This window comes from Rhinopithecus roxellana, chromosome 3 (assembly GCF_007565055.1).
Source record: "Rhinopithecus roxellana isolate Shanxi Qingling chromosome 3, ASM756505v1, whole genome shotgun sequence".
In the NCBI taxonomy this organism is placed as follows: domain Eukaryota; kingdom Metazoa; phylum Chordata; class Mammalia; order Primates; family Cercopithecidae; genus Rhinopithecus; species Rhinopithecus roxellana.
This window is the reverse complement of record NC_044551.1, coordinates 117,985,251-118,004,177: the sequence shown is the minus strand read 5'-3', so window position 1 is coordinate 118,004,177 and position 18,927 is coordinate 117,985,251. Positions and strand designations below refer to the sequence as shown.

General features: G+C 34.4%; 1 protein-coding gene across 1 annotated transcript in view; it reads left to right on the top strand.

Annotated features, from left to right (window-relative positions):
* The window catches only part of ADAMTS19 (ADAM metallopeptidase with thrombospondin type 1 motif 19), a 291,742-nt gene that overhangs the window by 50,179 nt on the left and 222,636 nt on the right, over positions 1–18,927 (top strand). The window contains exon 3 of the mRNA XM_030927451.1: positions 11,312–11,477. Within this exon, the coding sequence (XP_030783311.1) occupies positions 11,312–11,477 (166 nt within the window). The remainder of the gene's footprint in view (positions 1–11,311; positions 11,478–18,927) is intronic.

Genomic DNA, 18,927 nt, shown 5'->3' with positions numbered 1-18,927 from the left:
AGGGATTGAAAAATGATCCTTATTTTGGCAGCTCCCACATAGATGTCTGTAGTGTAAAACTATCCACTAAGCTTCATTCTCCAACTATCTACTTGATTATTCCCTTTGCATATCTCATAAACATATCAGACCTGATAAGTTCTCATCAGAAACTTTGATTCTCTATCCCTTAAATCTGTTTCAGCTCCATGATTTGATTGTTATATCTCAATGACAGGCAGCTGTCTCTTCCTTTTTACGTACTAAAGCTAGAAACTTTGGAGTAGTCCTTAATTCTTCTGTGCCACTGTTCCTCCATGTCCCAATGTCACACCATTAACACATTTGGATGATTGCCCTCTGGTTTGGGTGAGAATCCAAAATAAATTTCAGATCTGTGTACTTTTTTCCACATCCTTAGTCCAGTCACCATGTGTTGCCTCCTTAGCTTAGCCACTGTGATCTTGCACCTGGATTATTGGAACTGACATCAAACTGGCCTCCCTCATTCTACTTTTGGTCACCCTAGAATCTGTTTTCTGAAAAACAGCAAGAATGGTTTTCTTCAGATTTACATCATGCCGTCCACCATCATTTGCTTCCAATTACACTTCAAATAAAATCTAAATGGCTTAGGGTCTCGAGAGCTCTACATGAATCATGCCCTGCCAACCTGTCTGCTCTGTTTTTGCTTCCATAATTGTTTATGTATGACTCCTATCACTGCCTCAGTCTCCACACCACCTGTCAGTTTTTAACTGAGTTTGGCTTGTATGTAGGGTTTCCTAATAGACTTTACACTAATGCCACCCTTATTTATTGCTTTAATTACTGCAGTTGCCTCCCAACAAGTCTTGTGTCTCTCCATTTCAATCCTTCCTTCTTTTAGATTAATCTAAGTCATATGTACCTCATTTAAAAAGTTAATGCTTACTGTAAGAATGAAAATATCCTGCCCTTTCTCCCCATCTTTGACTTCTGCCCTACAGGAGCAATACCATTTCTCCTGGTACTAAGTATTCTAGCTATATTTATTCTTCATTTTTCATTTTGAAAAATGAAAGCTTTATAGGAGCAATCCTGTTTTTTCTGGTACTAAGTATTATAGCTATATTACTTATTTATTTTTTACTTTTTGAAATATGTTTTGCTGTGACATATACACATGGGACACAAACATATGTTGCTATAAATGATAATTAGAAGTGTATACCTTTGTGAACATAAAGTACATTTGTTGAGTTTCTCCCACATGTCTTCCAGAATTACAGCATTGGTATATGGCATCGCTTCACCTGGGACACCATCTTTTCCCAATTTAAGTTTGTTTTCATATGGTGGGCTCCTTCTTTCACTTTAGTTATTGCTTCAAATGCCATCTCCTTAGTTACTGAGCTACCTTTTCTGACTTCTCTAGCATTCACTCTTTTTGTTTTTGGATCTTTCTTTGTTTCTTTAATACTGCTTTTTACAATTTATAATTTCTTAAGTGTATTTTTCTGAATACCTGATTTTTGTCTGTCGTTCCCTCATCATCCCCACTAAATATACAAAGTCCATGAAGACAGGGGTTCGTTTTGTTTTCATCTTTGAATCCTCAATTACTTGCATACTGCTGCATGGCAGGTATTCAATAGGTATATTTGTAATGAACATTAAATAATCATCAGGAAGTTACATTGGAACATAATAGATTGGGGCTAGACTGGCAAACAACTAAAAAGTAGATTTTAAAATAAATTTGCTCCCTATTTTTAACATGTTATTTGCATATTTAAATAATTAATAGATAACCCAAAATAATAATTACAAATTATTAAATGTAACAAGAGTTTACAGTGAGGTGAACGGATACAAGAAAGCATATGAAAATAGCTTCTCTTGATATTGAGCAAAAATTAGAATATACAATGAGAAATGAGGTAACTATCAGAACAAGAGCAACAACAACTAAAGCAGTCATTTTGGATATCTAAATGTGAGGATGGAGTACTCATTTTCCACTTGACCAGTCTTCACCACTTGCTTTTTACTTCTTCACCATAGAGGCCAAAGAGTAGCTTCCATTTATTCTCATACTTGTGATGTTGTATATGATAGAGTTGAAAAGGCACATTTTGAACCTTTTAAAATCTATATCTCTATTAAATATCAAAGAAAAACATAGAAAAGGCCAGCAGTTTACAAGAAAATGAAGAACAGCCATATAATTTTCATTTGTAGGAGTGAACTTGTTCCTGTGTAATTATGTAAGTAAAATATGACTGTGTTGAAAGATATACCACAAGAAGCCCTCATGAAGCACATCATGATAAAATTTGTAAGCAGTGTCCAAGAAAATGTAGATGGTTTAAAAAAACAAAGAGGACTTTCATCAGGGATTGTTTTTGAATATGAATCAAGTAAGTGAACCTGCTATGGAATGCCCCTGGGTTTCTTTCTGATAACCATTTCACATTCCCACTTCCCATACATGAAGTCTCTTCTCTGAGGTCCCCTCATTTAACAGGCATTTCTACATCACTCTGTAACCCATTCCTAGTACTTGGCACTACTTGAATTCATATTATACATGTATAGCTTTTCATTAAGTAAATAAGACTCAAGGGTCATAATAAAACTCTTGCCTGCCCCTCCTAGTTTTATCTCTGTTGTTTATTTGTAGGTTCTGAGAAGACTTCTGGTAAATTTAGTCACACAATTCTCTATTTAATCTTTCAAATATTTATTCTATAATCCGCAAACTGTCAAAATTCACATAAAGTTAAAGTGAATCGGCCACATGCCGTCTGCATTCAGGCTTTCTTAGAAGAAATTACATGCAGTGAAAAAGGGAGAATGAAGTCAGAGTCCTTGTTATTTCTCCACCTATGGCTTTCAATCCTCCTATTCAGTGCGCTGGGCTTTCTCTGGCTCTGTAGCATTGGAACTGTTAATGGACACCCAGAAGGAGGGGCAGGTTCTTAGGTGACGGATAGCATTTTGGAATATTATTGCTGAGCTCCACATTTGCCAAGTGCTTTAAATGGACAGTCTTTCTTTGGCCACATTTGCGGCTTCTTGGGAGACTCTTTTCTTCAGAGATGCTCCTCAGTCTGTGGGGATCTCACTCTTGTCATATGAGGTGGGTGAATTCATCTTCTTAGGTGGTCACTTGCAACGCCTGCCTTAGTCTTTGGGTATCTGTTAACAAGGATACTTTCTGGCTATATTTTCATTTTTTTTTATTGCAAATTAGAACACAGACAGAAATAAGATTATAAGTAATCAACACAAAGCTTAACCACAGATTATGAAGCAAATACAGATCTTTTTGACCTAGCTGGATAAATGGTGCATCATTTTCTTTCCTAGAGTGTAAGTTGATGATGGTCCTTGACCACTTTGTTCACTACTGTTCCCTGAGCTCTACCTGTAAAAAGGTGATACTAATAAACATTTATTGAATAAAGAGTTGGATTAAAAAATAAGTAATAAAATTATGATATATTTAGAGGATAAACTATTATTCGGCAATTAAAAAACACACAAAGATAACATAATGCTGTTGAGAAACTTTTCTTAAATGGGACAAAGTAGAATATGAAATTCTAATATATATCTATGCCTGTGTATACACACAAACGTATGCCCACACACAGATACATATACAATACAAATATATATGTGTATTTAAATTGACTAGAAGTATATACATACATTCATATGTAATTATCCTGTATGATAGGATTTAGAAGAATTTTTTAAACCAGATTTTTAAGTGTTCCACTATGTTTAAATTCTGGTTTTATGATCAGAAAAGATTGTAGGAAAGAAAATAGAAAAGATACTTAAAAGAAAGGAAGAGGAAAAACAAAAACCTTGAAATATTTTACCAAATCTGCCGTGGGAGAACTGTTGGGGCATCCACCGCTGAAGGAGGTCTGGAGGTGAAACCTCAGTCCACTTAGAAAGCCAGTGTGCCTTTGCCAGCCAAGAAGTCTGATCACATACAACAGTCAGCTCAAGATAAAGTTCAGAACCTTAATGTAGTATTTTTGTCTTCTGCTTTCGGAGGGATGGGGCCCTGGCCTGGCAATTGATATCAAATTTTGGATATCTACCATCTGTGAGGTGTTATGCTTGACGTTCAAATTCTTAGTGTAAAATTTTTTTAAGATGAGGATTTTTTTTGAAGTAACACTCATATGGCAGGCCTACCCTTTTGTAGAAAGCTTCACAAAGGCAGTATGTGTTTGAAACCAGACAGCCTTTCATTTGAGTCTTGTCTTCACCACATACTGATTTGTGATCTTAGGACACAATAAATCGTTTTGAAGTTCACTTTTTTTTCAATTATAAAATGGATGAAATTAGCATGTGTCCAAGGCTCTATTTATAGATTAAATGAAATAATGCGTATAAAATGCCTTGTAAACAGGCCTATTATTATATTATTGTTTGCTTATAAATAGTTTTAAATAGGCTTGAAAAAGAGTAAAGGTCCATATAATTTTTAGCTTGGGTAACTAAAAAAAGGTAGAGCCATAAACAGATATACAAACTTTGAGAGGTGGCACTACTTCTGAAAGAATAATGATATGACTGAAGTGAAACAAGGGAAGTGAGAGAGGAGGGTTAATCTTGACTATGAGTGAGGGGGTTGGGGAATCATCTCCATAAACGAGGTTATAAAACCATTGAGTGTGATAGATGCAGAAAACAATTGCTGATCAAAAGCCAACCTTGGAATGAGGAACATGACCTATTTAAGGGAACAGAAATAGTTTCTAGAGACAAAAAGGACCAGGGCAGTGGTAATTCAAGGAGGAGAAAAGTGGGCAAGGATCAAATGCTGCAGAGAGGGGAATAAAAAAGGAAATTGTGGGCAACCTCAGAACAATTTCTGAAGTTTGGGGATTTGGGAGGGGGAACTAGAATGTAAGTAAAAATTTAAGTAGAGTGTAGGTAGCAAGCAAAGATAGCGTGATGTATCAAAACCAAAAATTAGCATGGGAACTGGGAAGCCTACACTCTAGCCCTGACATTCACATTGACTCTCCGTATAATTTTAGGCAAGCCATGCAATATTTCTAAGGATTGATTTTCTTTATTTTAAAACTCCTGTAATGCTCAGATGATTTCTAACTTTCCTTCTATCATTGGAGTTTTATGATTCTCTTTGGAGTCCTTTGGTTAGGAAAGAAAATGGAATGAGGTTAACAATGTGATCATCTGAAAAGTTTTCCTAAAGATACTACTTGGGCACACAAGGAAGCCAACATTGGAAATGCCCAGTGGAAGAAATAAAATTCTAATTTCCCTCTATGAAATCACAGGTGGAGTGAGTACCTGCTCTTCAGAGCAGTGATGGATACATTTTCCGTTATCTCAAGAAGGAAGACTACATTGAGTTAACAGCAACATTCCTTGAGCATCTGTTATGTATTAGACCTTATGTATTGAAGGCATGAAGATGAGCACTATTCCAAAGCCTCAAGTAGCTCATGGTCTAATCAGAAAGACATGAAACTATAACCACAGTAGACATATTAGTGCAACAACAGAAAATGTCTGGTGTAGAATTAGATAAGGAAGGCAGTGGTTACTCTGGACAAAAGATAGGGTCTGCTTGATTTTGAAGGATTGATAGCTCTTCACAGACCCAATGGCATTCTGGAAAGAGAAGGCACTATGTGCAGTATGCCAAGAGGTAATCATGCAACTAAAGGTTATTTTGAAATATGTTTGTTCACACAGTAAAAGTTTGTCTGTTATTGTTATATATGAAGTTTGAGTAGTAAAAGTAAAACTGGAGAGGGAGATGATACAATTCTCATAGCCTTATAGGCCTCATATATCTTCATGAAGGATTTTATCTTTCTGAACATACTGTGGAAGCATTGAAAGGATCATCAGGAAGAGTGTTTTGAGATGATAAGGCAATAGGATAGATGAGGTGTCAGAAGTGTGGTTTTATACAGATTTATATGTAGATATAGAATACACAAATGCATGAAAAATCACTCCCATTTACAGTAATACTGAAATGATATTTTATTTGAATATAGCATAAGGAAAACATATGGCATTGTAATTTATGCCAAGCCCTATGTCAGGCTTACATTTGAAACTATATAATGCTTAATAATGAAATATATTAATACACTATAACCTTATGAGAAAATACTTAAGAAAATAAAGCCAGCGTGGGTGCAGAGGCTCACACCTGTGTTCCCAGTATTTTGGGAGGCTGAGGTGGGCGGATCACCTGAGGTCAGGAGTTCAAGACCAGCCTGGCCAACATGGAGAAACTCCATCTCTACTAAAAATATGTTATCCTAACTACCAGGGAGGCTGAGGCAGGAGAATCACTTGAACCCAGGAGGGGGAGGTTGTAGTGAGCCAAGATCATGTCATTGCGTTCCAGCCTGGGTGACAGAGTGACACTCCATCTCAAAAAAAAAAAAAAAAAAAAAAAAAAAAGGAAAATGAAGCCAAACTTACATAGAAGTTCAGATCATGTACTGACTACATCAGACATTTGTCTAAAATGTTTTTACAAGCATATACTGATTCCAAAGCCTTTAAGCAACTTCTGTTACCACTGTTTACAACCGAAACACTTCTACTTCTTCTAGTGTCTCACTAATTCTCAGATGTACCGTATATTGGGACAATAGACTTACATCCTAAGATATTTCATATTCAAGACATTGACTTTCCTTGTCCCATCAAGAACATTGTCATATTTTTTTTATTATATGAGTTTATTTTATTTTCTGACTATATCTTCCCATTTCTCTGCTCAAACCAGACATCTTCCAACTGTTGCCTAGACTCTCCATCCTCTTTGCCCCCACTCATAATGCCTCCTCTATAAGGAGCATCCTTGCACTTGTCTTATGCAAATCCTGCTGTCCCTCAGTACCTTTCTCAGATCCTGAATTTGTAATGATCTATCACCTTTCACATGTCCATCAGCACTTAGGACATTTAGTTATTATGATATGCTATATATTTTTAAATTATTTTAAATGACAAAAATTACAAATACATCACAAATGCACATATTTTTGGTGCAAAATATTTTGATATATGCATACACTGTGCAAAGATTAAATCAATTAATGTGTCTGTTATCTCACATACTTATCAGGTTTTTGTGATGACTACATTTAAAAACTACTCTCTTGACAATTTTTAAATATATAATGCATTGTTTTTAATTACAGTCACCATGTTGTGCAGTAAGTCTCTTGAACTTATTCCTCTTGTCTAACTGAAATTTTGGATCCTTTGACCAACATCTTCCCAAACTCCCTTTCTCTCCTGCTGACCACCATTCTACTCTCTGCTTCTATCAGTCTGACTTTTGTAGATTTTACATGTAAGTGAGATAGTACAGTATTTGTCTTTCTGTAGTTGGCTTATTCTACTTAATATAATGCCCTTCACATTCATCCATGTTGTCACAAATGACAGGATTTTCTTTAAGTCTGAGTAGTATTCCGTCTACATGCACACACACCATTTTTTAATCCATTCATCTGTTAATGGACACTTAGGTTGATTCCACATCTTGACTATTGTTAATAGTGGTGCAATAAACATGAGGGTGCAGATCTCTCTTTGACATACTGATTTCATTTCCTTTGAATGTATACCCAGAAGTGGAATTGCTGGATCATATTTTTTAAAAATAGGATTTTATCATGACTCTTGCAATGTTAAGTATCTAATGAATGCTCAATACGTATTTGTTCAACTCAGCCTCAAAAAATACCTTAAGCCAGTTCACTGAAACTTTAGCTAAAAATCAGAGATTCTGGAACATGAAGAAAATTGCAAGAAAGGAGCATGGAAGAATGAAGATAAAACTTCAGATAATTGTAGCAGTACTTTGGTTATGTCAGTGATTTGGAAGTGAGATAGTTGAAGTGAAATAGTCATCCCAGTAGAAGTGGGGAAAAGAATGGAGAGTATCAGATTTCTTTCTGTTCCTTCTAACTTTTTAGTTAGATCTTATATACTTTAGGATCTGTTTATTTAATAGCCCATAATTAACTTGATTTTGAATAAATGAACCATTTATAACACTAAATGACAACAGAACAGATGTAATCATATGAGAAAATGCCTATGAAGATAGAAATAAATTAGAAAACAACTGTTAAACTTAATTTTACATCCAGATATTTACATGAAATGACTCAAATTAAAATTATTTCGAAAAATTTAAAAAGGAAAATATGAAAAACACATATACTAGGCATTTATTTTAGATAATGCATTGTGCCATATTCATTCACATAATATTTTATTTCCTGCTAAAATTCAGAGGACAATATTTGCACGAAAGCAAAGGCTGCCTAATTGTGGATTGCCCAGCACAAAGGCACTTGTGCAGAAAGGTTAATACGGGTTCATGTTCTTTCATAGCTTGTAAAATCACAGTGCAGATAAAACAGTTTATTTTATTAATGGAAAAAGTGAGCCCTTTGCGGGGACACAGAAAACCTCAAGATTTTCTATAATTCTGCTGTAATATGAACCAGTATCTTGAATGACACATATTCATGCTAGGGCACTTTGTGTGACATAGGATAGTATTCTAGGCCCAGATAGAAAGTTCATGGTGTGACTCTTGATGCTAAATACGCCCCAGAGTGAACTGAGTTGGAACACAGTGGTCAGACTATAAACATGTATTGAATGAATGAGTCACCACTTATAATTATTCCAACTTGTTTTTTTCCTTTTTAAAAGTAGCTTTCTTGTTTTTAAAAGTGTCTGTAGATAAAATTCTAATACAACAGAAAATGTTTTGTAATGAAGAAGCTTCCAAATCCTAACAAAACAACAATATAATTTATTTCAGATAGTAATTTACATACTAACAGGGATACAAAAATTAATAAAGTTAGATCCTTTGTACTCTGTTTTTCAGCTTATACTCAAATGTTTGGGTGCTTATATTTATTATGATTGTCCTTATTATTAAAATTAAAGTAACAGCAAACATTTATTGACTGGTTACCCATTATCAGAGCGTTACCCATGATAAGAGCATTGCTTTCTGTTCCTTCTAACTTGTTAGTTTCTCGTAGTTACACAGCTAGCAGTAAGTTATGAATCCGGTTCAGAATCTGTTCTTGGAGTCATTAAATTTTATGAGATAGTATGCAATTAAATTTTATAAGGTTTATTGTTATAAATCTAACCATGTTTATAACGTGGTTGAAAGGATGTATTGAATCACAAATTTATGATTTTCAGAAACTGAGCATGTTTGCCTGAGCTGTGCTGAGTATCATAATTATTATTTTAAGCATCAGCCTCACTGTCAATTTTATGAGCAACCTTGAAAACTTATTGACTCTCAGAATTACACTAATCCATAAGACAAGAATAACATATTTCTTTATTTTTAGCCTAGATCAATAATGTGTAACACAACACCACCTATTCTTAATTTATGTGTAGATGTACTATCTTCATTATCCCCTACCCCCGAATATATTTGTGTGTGTGTGTGCGTGTGTGAGACAGAGAAAGAGAGAGAGAGTGAGACATAGGGAAACCAATAGAGGGAGACAGAGAGAGAGAGAGAAAGAGAGAGGAGGGGGACAGATCAAGGTGATAAAATTGGTATTATTTAATAATTTTATCTTTAATATTTTCTTGTTTCTCATTAAATTAAGCTCAAGGGAAAAACTGCTGGATTTGATGTAATTACCTTAAAATACAAGCGAGTTTCAGATTGAGAGAAGTAAAATATGTATGGAAAATGAAAGAACTTATTTTTAGGTATTTGAAGGCATATTAAAATTATACAAATATTTGGCCCACATATATGCCTAATATTTTTAAAGGTTCATTAGAGTTAACCTTTCTTCATTATCCCCTATCCCCGAATATATTTGTGTGCCTGTGTACGTGTGTGTGTGTGTGTGCATGGGAGCAAGAGCAAGAGCGAGAGAGAGAGAGAGAGAGATTGAGACATAGGGAAACAAATAGAGGGGGAGAGGGAGAGAGAGAAAGGGAGAGAGAGGAGGGGGACAGATCAAGGTGATAAAATTGCTTATTCTCATTCTTAATAATTTTTAGTGATAAAACTCATTCAATAAAATGAGATTGATTAGGATTTTAAGATTTACTCTTGGTTTACTTTATTTGGAACAGAATGAAATGAAGTAGAATATTAGCAATGGAAGATGCAATACTCTAATAATTCAAACAAAGTTTTAAAACTTTCTTCTGTACTTCCAAAGAAAACATGCATTTCTTTCAGGGTATATGTATTTTTTAAATTTCCACTTTAGAAAATAATTATATTATTATTGTGCTACTTATATGTGGATCAAATTGAAATGAAATATACATAAAATTGACATTGATCATTCAAAACAGAATTAAGAACTTTGATATTAGCAGATTGGGTATGAGTAATACAGGTTTTAGTATATGATTTACTCAAAACTATCTGCTAAAGAGAATATAGTTGAATGTATGCTATTTATATATTAATATATATATCTATATTAATTATACAGAGTTAAATACTAAAAATGGAAAAGATCAAGTCATAGCATGTTCTTTCATGTGGAACACTTTCCCAGGTATAATGTAAATTTATATTCTAAAAAAGGAAAGGAAGAAATGACTAGGCTTAGCCTCAAAATATTACAAGTATACCTACTTGTTATAAGTACTTTTTATTGATCATAACTGTATTTTACAGTTTTAACCCTCTGTCTCACAATTGAATGACTTTTAAAACATGTCACCATGTGAAATGAAACTTGTTTATGTAAGTAATGCTTCATTTTTCTCTTATTCTTCACGGGCTTTTAAAATATATAGAAGACTTTAATAATATTTTATATATAATTTTGATGCCTCTTGCGTTTGTCTCTTGCATTTGTCTTAACATGTTATATGAATTACTTTATTAAATAATGACTGTCAAAAAGTTGGACTGTGTCATGTATGCAATTAAAAACTGTATTGCTCTTTTTGTACATGCTGTACATTTAAGTGACCCCATGGGTCTCCCAAAGTGAACCTTTAACATTCCAAAATTTTTACTGTGCATCTGTTGCTGGCGTCTAGCCTCCCACCCACACAGGCTAAGACTAACTAAATGAAGTTTATGTTAGTGCAATAAAGTACATAAAGATGAAGTAATAAAATGGGAAGATAGTTACTTTACTAGTGGGGTTGCTAAGTTAGTTTCACTAGAAGACTGTATGCATGTTTGTTAACAAAAACAGAATGTATGAGTGGAAGAATCTGAAAGTATTTTTTCAAATGGTATTTCTTACATATCTTTTTGTGTTATATATTCCAGATGGGATTTATACAGCTCAATGAGGACTTCATATTTATTGAGCCACTCAATGATACAATGGCCATAACAGGTCACCCACACCGTGTATATAGGCAGAAAAGGTCCATGGAGGAAAAAGTCACAGAGAAGTCAGCTCTTCACAGTCATTACTGTGGTATCATTTCAGGTAAATGCCTTCTCCTGAAAGAGTTTAAGTAAACATTCAATGTGAGATGACTACTTAAAAAAAAAATCTCTCTCATCTATTTACTAGCTTTACTTATTTATTTTTAATGTAGAATCTTTTGTTTAGTAACAATTAAATGTATCAATTATAGGATTATCTTTTAGTTTTTTATGAAGCATTACATTTTAACATCAAAAAGTAGAAACTCAAAAGGACTTTAGAGATTATCGTATAACATATCCTATACTTTTCTTGAATTGTAAAGTGTTCCTCATGGGATACTCTTCACTTTACTGGAATAGAAATGACACAGATAATTCCAGATACCCTGAAACTGAATACTGTGGGCTCATAGCCTTATTTTAGTCCACCTCTATGAAAGCATCATAGACATCTCTTCACTTGGACTAGAAGCATCCTCATCTTCTCTTTCTTTCTTTTTCTTTATTTTCTTTTTCCCATCTAAAATCATTTTGGAGGTTAAAATTAGCTGCAGAATAGGAAGAAGAGTAAAGATTTATACATTTGAATTTTGTTCTCAGCATTCAAATCCCTTAAGTCTGGAACTTTTCAGAGGCTCATAAACATTCCCAACCATCAAATCCTCGGCTCTTTTTGTCTGCCGGTTCTTTACAGGAACAAAATGAGGGTGACTGTTTCATGTACTTTCTTACTTCCCTTAGGCAGAGATCTGCGGTGTTTGCAAGTATGGTGAAGAAAATGAATGATTTCTGTTACATAAGTAGGATCTGAAAGTCATAGCTAATATTCAGAAAAAAATTAAAAGTTTTCCTAGGAAAAATCTTTAGACATGGAATCCAGACATCTCAGGGTATTTACTGATTTAAGAAATATTTCCAGTTAGAATCTGAGGAAATATGAATTTATTGAAAATTTTTCAGTGTAAGGACTTTAAAATTTGACTTGCAGATTTTAAGTGCCAATGTAGCTTGTATTGAGATATCAATTCTCAAATTGATTATGCTATTTGATGCTAGATTAGATATGTGCATGGTGACAATAAGTCAAATTTTAGAGACCATAGGATGTCTATATCATCAGTTGCCTAGGGTGTTCAGATTCAGAAAAATATTATATTTCTATTTAGAATATATTTTTATCTCAAATTGATCTGTTCCGTTTTCTTTTGTAAAAACTCATGATGTCATTTTGTACAGGAATCATCATCAAAAGCAGTTGAGTCTGTCTCCACGTCACAGTATTCCATGTCCACAATCAAGCCAGTTTAAATGAGACATATCCCTCTTCTCTATTACAAACACTGTAGATATAAAGAAGATAAAATCTGCCGAACAAAAGGTGTAGCATTATGAACAAGCAAAAGAAAAGCTTCTGTATTGGGAAATGATAAAAATGACAGCAATAGTTTGGATTTAGTCCATTTAAGGAGATTGCTTTGTATGAGTTATACTGAAAATCTGCACTGTGTAACTCTGATTAATTGTTAAGTTCCAGCTCTTCTAATTACTCATGTACTCTGATGACACAAAGCAGGCTTTTTATGCCATTATGCATAGAGGAAAGGTTTCGAGAAAATTCTGAATTACAGTAGGTTAATAAAGCATAAATACACAGTTCATATTTGGCAAATGTTGTGCATAAAGTTTCTGATATATATATATATTTTTGTAGGCATGATTGTTACATATAAATGTCGACCTACTTGGGCCAAGAACTTGCATGTAAGGAGTGTTAAGCTATCATCAGCTAAATGATTTACTGAGCTTACCTATTTTCAGATGCTTTTTGAAGGTTCAGAATTTTAAAAATCATTTTAAAATTAGCAATCCGTGAAATAAAATATTTATTTACTGGTGCTGACATGTCCAATTGTAGCCCTTCTCTTCTTATTTCAGGCTGATATATTAACAAATTAATAACATGGTCCAAATTTTGATAATGTTGTGGTATTTGCCTCTGGAAAATGAAATTATTAAGTTTGCTTGTCTTCAGCTTGGTCTTTGCACTTTCTTAATGTTTTCAAAGTTTTAGGTAGCTTATGTTTATATGTATTGCTTACATGAATATTTTTTTCCAAACAGGGATTTTCCTGTTTTAAAAGGACTTTATTGTGTTATTGTACTAGAACATAATGTAAAGGAAGGGAAAGCACATGAGTTTGAGAGTCAGAGGCCTCAGGTTCAAGGTCCAGCTTTAGTCTCACTCCAGCCTAGGTAATCTTGAGCAATTACCATAACTTTTGAAACTTAGCTTTTTTGTTTGTAATGTAAGCACAACCTTACATGAATGTGTCACCTTACATGAATGTGGAGATAAATGACAGTTTCTATTCTCAAGAGGTGAACAATATATTATTTTAACAAACTGATAAATCAGTAATTACACCATAGTGTGATAAGAACTAAAATAGACTTAGCACACAAGATCCCAAGCTCCTGAAAATGGACAATTGAGTCTCAAAGATCAGGTAAAACTTACTAAGAGTAGAGGAAGAAAAGGGAACAGAGTCCAGGCTGAGATAGTGGACTTCGGAATCAGACTGCCTGTGTTCATATCCCTATGCTACTTCTCTCTGTGTGATCTTGGGAAGCTTACTTTATCTCTCAAAATGTCCGCTTACCATATAGAAAATGGGGATAGTGATACTTGAACCTCAAGACTGTCCTCAGAATTAAGTGACATTATGTATTAAAAATGAGAAATGTGAAGTTTTTAGTGCATGTTGTTACATGTTAATGAGGCAAGAACATTTCAGGCAGAAGGAACAGCACATGAGAAAGTATCAAGGCATGAGGAGGCATCAAGGGAGCGGAAACCAAGCTTCTGTACTTGATAAGAAACAGCCCTGGAAAAGTAGTCATGGACTAGAAACTGAAGGGACTTGTGTGCCCTGGTAAGGACTTTATCTTCAAGTGACACTATCAGTTTGTATTAACATTTTAGTATAAACACACGAGTATGTCTAAGACTCAGTAGGAAAAAAGAAGAGATTTATGGAGTTGAAGACGAAGTTTAGGCAGGATGTAGAGATCATCTGTCTCCATTCTTACAGCTGACTTACCCAGGCCACTACTGAACTAGTTCCCATACTCCATCCATAAGTATTGTGGAGATTACTGTCAATCTGTGGTGGGCATTATAGAGAGCACACACTGAACACTGGTGAATAATTCTACATTTCTTCTCTGACTGGAAGTGTACAGTATCAACTGTGTTGTTTTTATACATGCATTTGGATACAACATGGTCTAAAGATTTAGGAGATGAAGAATGAGCTCTGCATAGTTGTATGTAATAAAAACATCAAAGGGAGCAACTTAATAAAAAGATTACTTCAATATGCATGTTTTTCACAGACAATGGATAACTTATATGGCAGAGTCTACTGTGAAGTTGAGATTTTTTAGAAACCTAGAATCTTCCAGGTAGCCTGTTTAAATGAAAATAAGGACACAAGAAACTGACAGATTGGGGCCATCACAGCTGTCACCAGCTGGGACACTGAGGGAAATATACTTTTCTAACTCTGTCTTACCTGATCTATCTACCACTCTTGGTACAGATAAAAAGCCTCTCATTTTATAAACTATCCCCTTCATTTTATAAACTATCCTGCTTTTACATTTCTTATATCTCCTTCTCTGTCCTTCTATGGGAATGTCTTCTTCAATTTGTTTACTCCTGAATACAGGCATTTGTCAGGAGTTCCTTTTTTTTTCTACTTCTTATTCCACCTACTTTCCCAGGGTGATATAATCCGAAGCCAATGTGGGTTCAGCTTTACATTGATTAATTCCAGAGTGTCTCCATTTCAATCTTTCTCCTGACTTCCATATATACATATGTAATAGTAACTTCTATTCAGATGTCCTCAAACATCTCAGACTTAGTAAATCTAAAGCTGAACCCATCAACTCTCCTCCCAAACGCCTCTTCTGATATCCTTGACTGTTTATCTAGTCACTTGAAAATTAAAAATAAACCCCCCAACCAAATCACAAGTAACAACTTAAAAAAAAAGTGTTAATCTAACCTAACCTTCTGCCTTTTCTTTCTCTAAGTCTGATTGAGTTTACTCATGATGCTGTCTACCTCCTAATATTTTGCCTGTCATCTCTTTCTACCACTCCTGTGTAATTATTATAAGAACATTTGTTTAGCCAGTCATAGTGGTGTACCTGTAGTCCTAGCTACTCGGGAGGCTGAGGTGGGAGGATCATCTGCGCCCAGGAGTTTGAGGCTGCGGTAAGCCATGATCTCACCACTGTACTCCAGCTTGAATGACAGAGTGAGACCCGATCCCATCTCTAAAAGAAACACACACACACACACACACACACACACACATTTCTATAAAATGTATCATGTGCCAGTTCATGTAGTTATGTTACATGTGTTATTTTAGTTTAATGTTTTCTATAATCCTTTGAGGTAGGAGGTATTTGTATCCTCATTTCTTATTATTTAAAAAAATTTGTTATGTGTACATAGGAGGTGTATATATTTATCAGGCACATAAAATGTCTTCATATACGTATGCATTGTGAAACAAGCACATCATGGCAAATGGGGTATCCATCCCCTCAACCACTTATGTTTTGAGTTACAAATAATCCAATTACATTATTTAAGTTATTTAAAAATATACAATTATGTTATTATTGACTATAGTTACCCTATTGTGCTATCAAATAGTAGGTCTTGCTCATTTTTTCTAACTTTTTTGTACCCATTAACCATCCCCAAATCCCCTCAAACCCCTCACTACCCTTCCTAGCCTCTGCTAACCATCCTTCTACTGTTTATGTCCGTAAGTTCAATTGTTTTGATTTTTAGATCCCACAAATAAGTGAGACCATCCCATGTTTGTCTTTCTGTGCCTGACTTCTTTCACTTAACATAATGATCTCCAGTTCCATCCATGTTGCTGCAAATGACTGTATCTCATTCGTTTTGTGGCTGAATAATATTTCATTGTGTGTAAGCACCACATTTTCTTTATCCATTCGTCTGCTGCTGGACCCTTAGATTACTCCCAAAACTTGGCTGCTGAAAAAACAGTGCTGCAACAAACATAGAAGTGCAGATATCTCTTAGATACACTGATTTCCTTTCTTTTGGGTATATAACCAGCAATGGGATTACTGGGTAATATGGTAGCTCTATTTTTAGTGTGTGAGGAACCTTCAAACTGTTCTCCATAGTGGTTGTACTAATTTACGTTCCCACTAACAGTGTACAAAGGTTCCCTTTTCTCCACATCCTTGCCAGCATTTGTTGGTTGTCTTCTGAATAAAAGCCATTTTAACTGAGGCGAGATGATATCTCATTGTAGTTTTGATTTGCATTTCTCTGGTGACCAGTGATGTTGAGCACCTTTTCATGTGCCTGTTTGCCATTTGTATGTCTTCTTTTGAGAAATGCCTATTCAAATATTTTGCCTATTTTTTTTATTGGATTATGAGGTTTTTTTCCTGTAGAGTTCTTTGAGCTACTTTTATATTCTAGTTATTAAACCTTTGTCAGATGGATAGTTTGCAAATATTTTCTCCCCTTCTGTGGGTTGTCTCCACTTTGTTAATTGTATCCTTTGCCTTGCAGAAGCTTTTTAACTTGATATGATCCCATTTGTTCATTTTGTGCTTTGGATGCCTGTGCTTGTGGTGTATTACTCAAGAAATCTTTGCTGAGACCAATGTCCTGGAGATTTTCACCAAAGTTTTCTGGTAATAGTTTCATAGTTTGAAGTCTTAGATTTAAATCTTTAATCCATTTTGATTTGATTTTTGTATATGGTGAGAGATAGGGATATAGTTTCATTCTTTTGCAAATGGATATTCGGTTTTCCCAGCACCATTTATTGATGAGATTGTCTTTTCCCTATTATATGTTCTTGGCACCTTTTTCAAAAATGAGTTCACTGTAGGTGTGTGGATTTCTTTCTTGGTTCTCTGTTATGTTCCATTGGTCTATGTGCCTGTTTTTATGCTAGTACCGTGCTGTTCTGGTTACTGTAGCCCTTTAGTACAATTTGAAGTCAGGTAATGTGATTCCCCCAGTTTTGTTCTTTTTGCCAAGGATAGCTTTGTCTGTTTGGGGTCTTTTAGTGATTCTGTGTAAATTTTAGGACTGTTTTTGAATCTGTAGATTGCTTTGAGTAGCACGGACATTTTAGCAATATTGATTCTTCCAACCCATGAACATGGAATATCTTTCTACTTTTTGTTATCTTTTTTAATTTCCCTCATCAGTGTTTTATAGTTTTCATTATAGAGGTCTTTCACTTCTTTGGTTAATTCCTAGGTATTTAATTTTATGTGTGGCTATTGTAAATGGGGCTACATTTTAAAATTTCTTTTTCACATTGTTCACTGTTGGCAAATAGAAATGCAATGATTTTTGCATGTTGATTTTGTATTCTGCAACTTTACTGAATTTATGTGTTTTAATAGTTTTCTTTCATTAGGTTTTTCCTAATATAGGATTATATCATCAGCAAACAAGGATAATTTGACTTCTTCCTTTCCAATTTGGATGCCCTTTGTATTTTTCTCATTTGATTGCTCTAGCTAGGACTTCCAATAATATATTTAATAACAGTGGAGACAGTCGGCATCCTTGTTGTGTTACAGATTTTAGAGAAAAGTCTTTCTGTTTTTCCCCATTTAGTATGAAACTAGCTGTGGGTCTGTGGCATATGATTTTTATTATGTTAATGTATGTTCCTTCTATCCCAAGTTTTTTGAGAGTTTTTATGCTGAAGGGATGCTGAATTTTATGAAATGCTTTTTTAGCATCAATTGACATGATCATGTGATTTTATCCTTCATTCTGTTTATAAGATGTATCATGTCGACTGATTTGCAAATGTTGAACCATCCTTGCATCCCAGGGATATTTTCCAATTTGTCATGATGAAGAAACTTTCTAATGTATTGTTGCATTGTTTTCTAGTATTTTGTTGAAGATTTTTACATCAGTATTTATCAGAGATATTAGCCTGTAGTATTTTTTTTTTCAATTTATATGTCTTTTTTCTGTTTGTTTGTTTGTTTTGTTTTTGTTTTTTTGTATCAGGGTAATACAGGTTACCTAAAATGACTTTGGAAGTATTCCCTCCTCTTATTTTTTTTGGAATAGTTTGACTAGGATGGGTATTAGTTCTTCCTTAAATGTTTGATAGAATTCAGCAGTGAAGCCGTAGGGTCCTGGGCTTTACTTTACTGGAAGACATTTTTTTATGGCTTCAATCTTGTTACTTTCTACCTGTTCAGATTTTTGATTTCTTCCTGTTTCAATCTTGGTAGGTTGTATATATCTAGGAATTTGTCCATTTCTTCTATATTTTGCAATGTATTGGCATATAGTTGCTCATAGTAGCTACTAATGATCCTTTGAATTTCTACAGTATTGGTTGTAATGTCTCCTTTTTCATTTCTGATTTTATTTATTTGGACTTTCTCTCTTT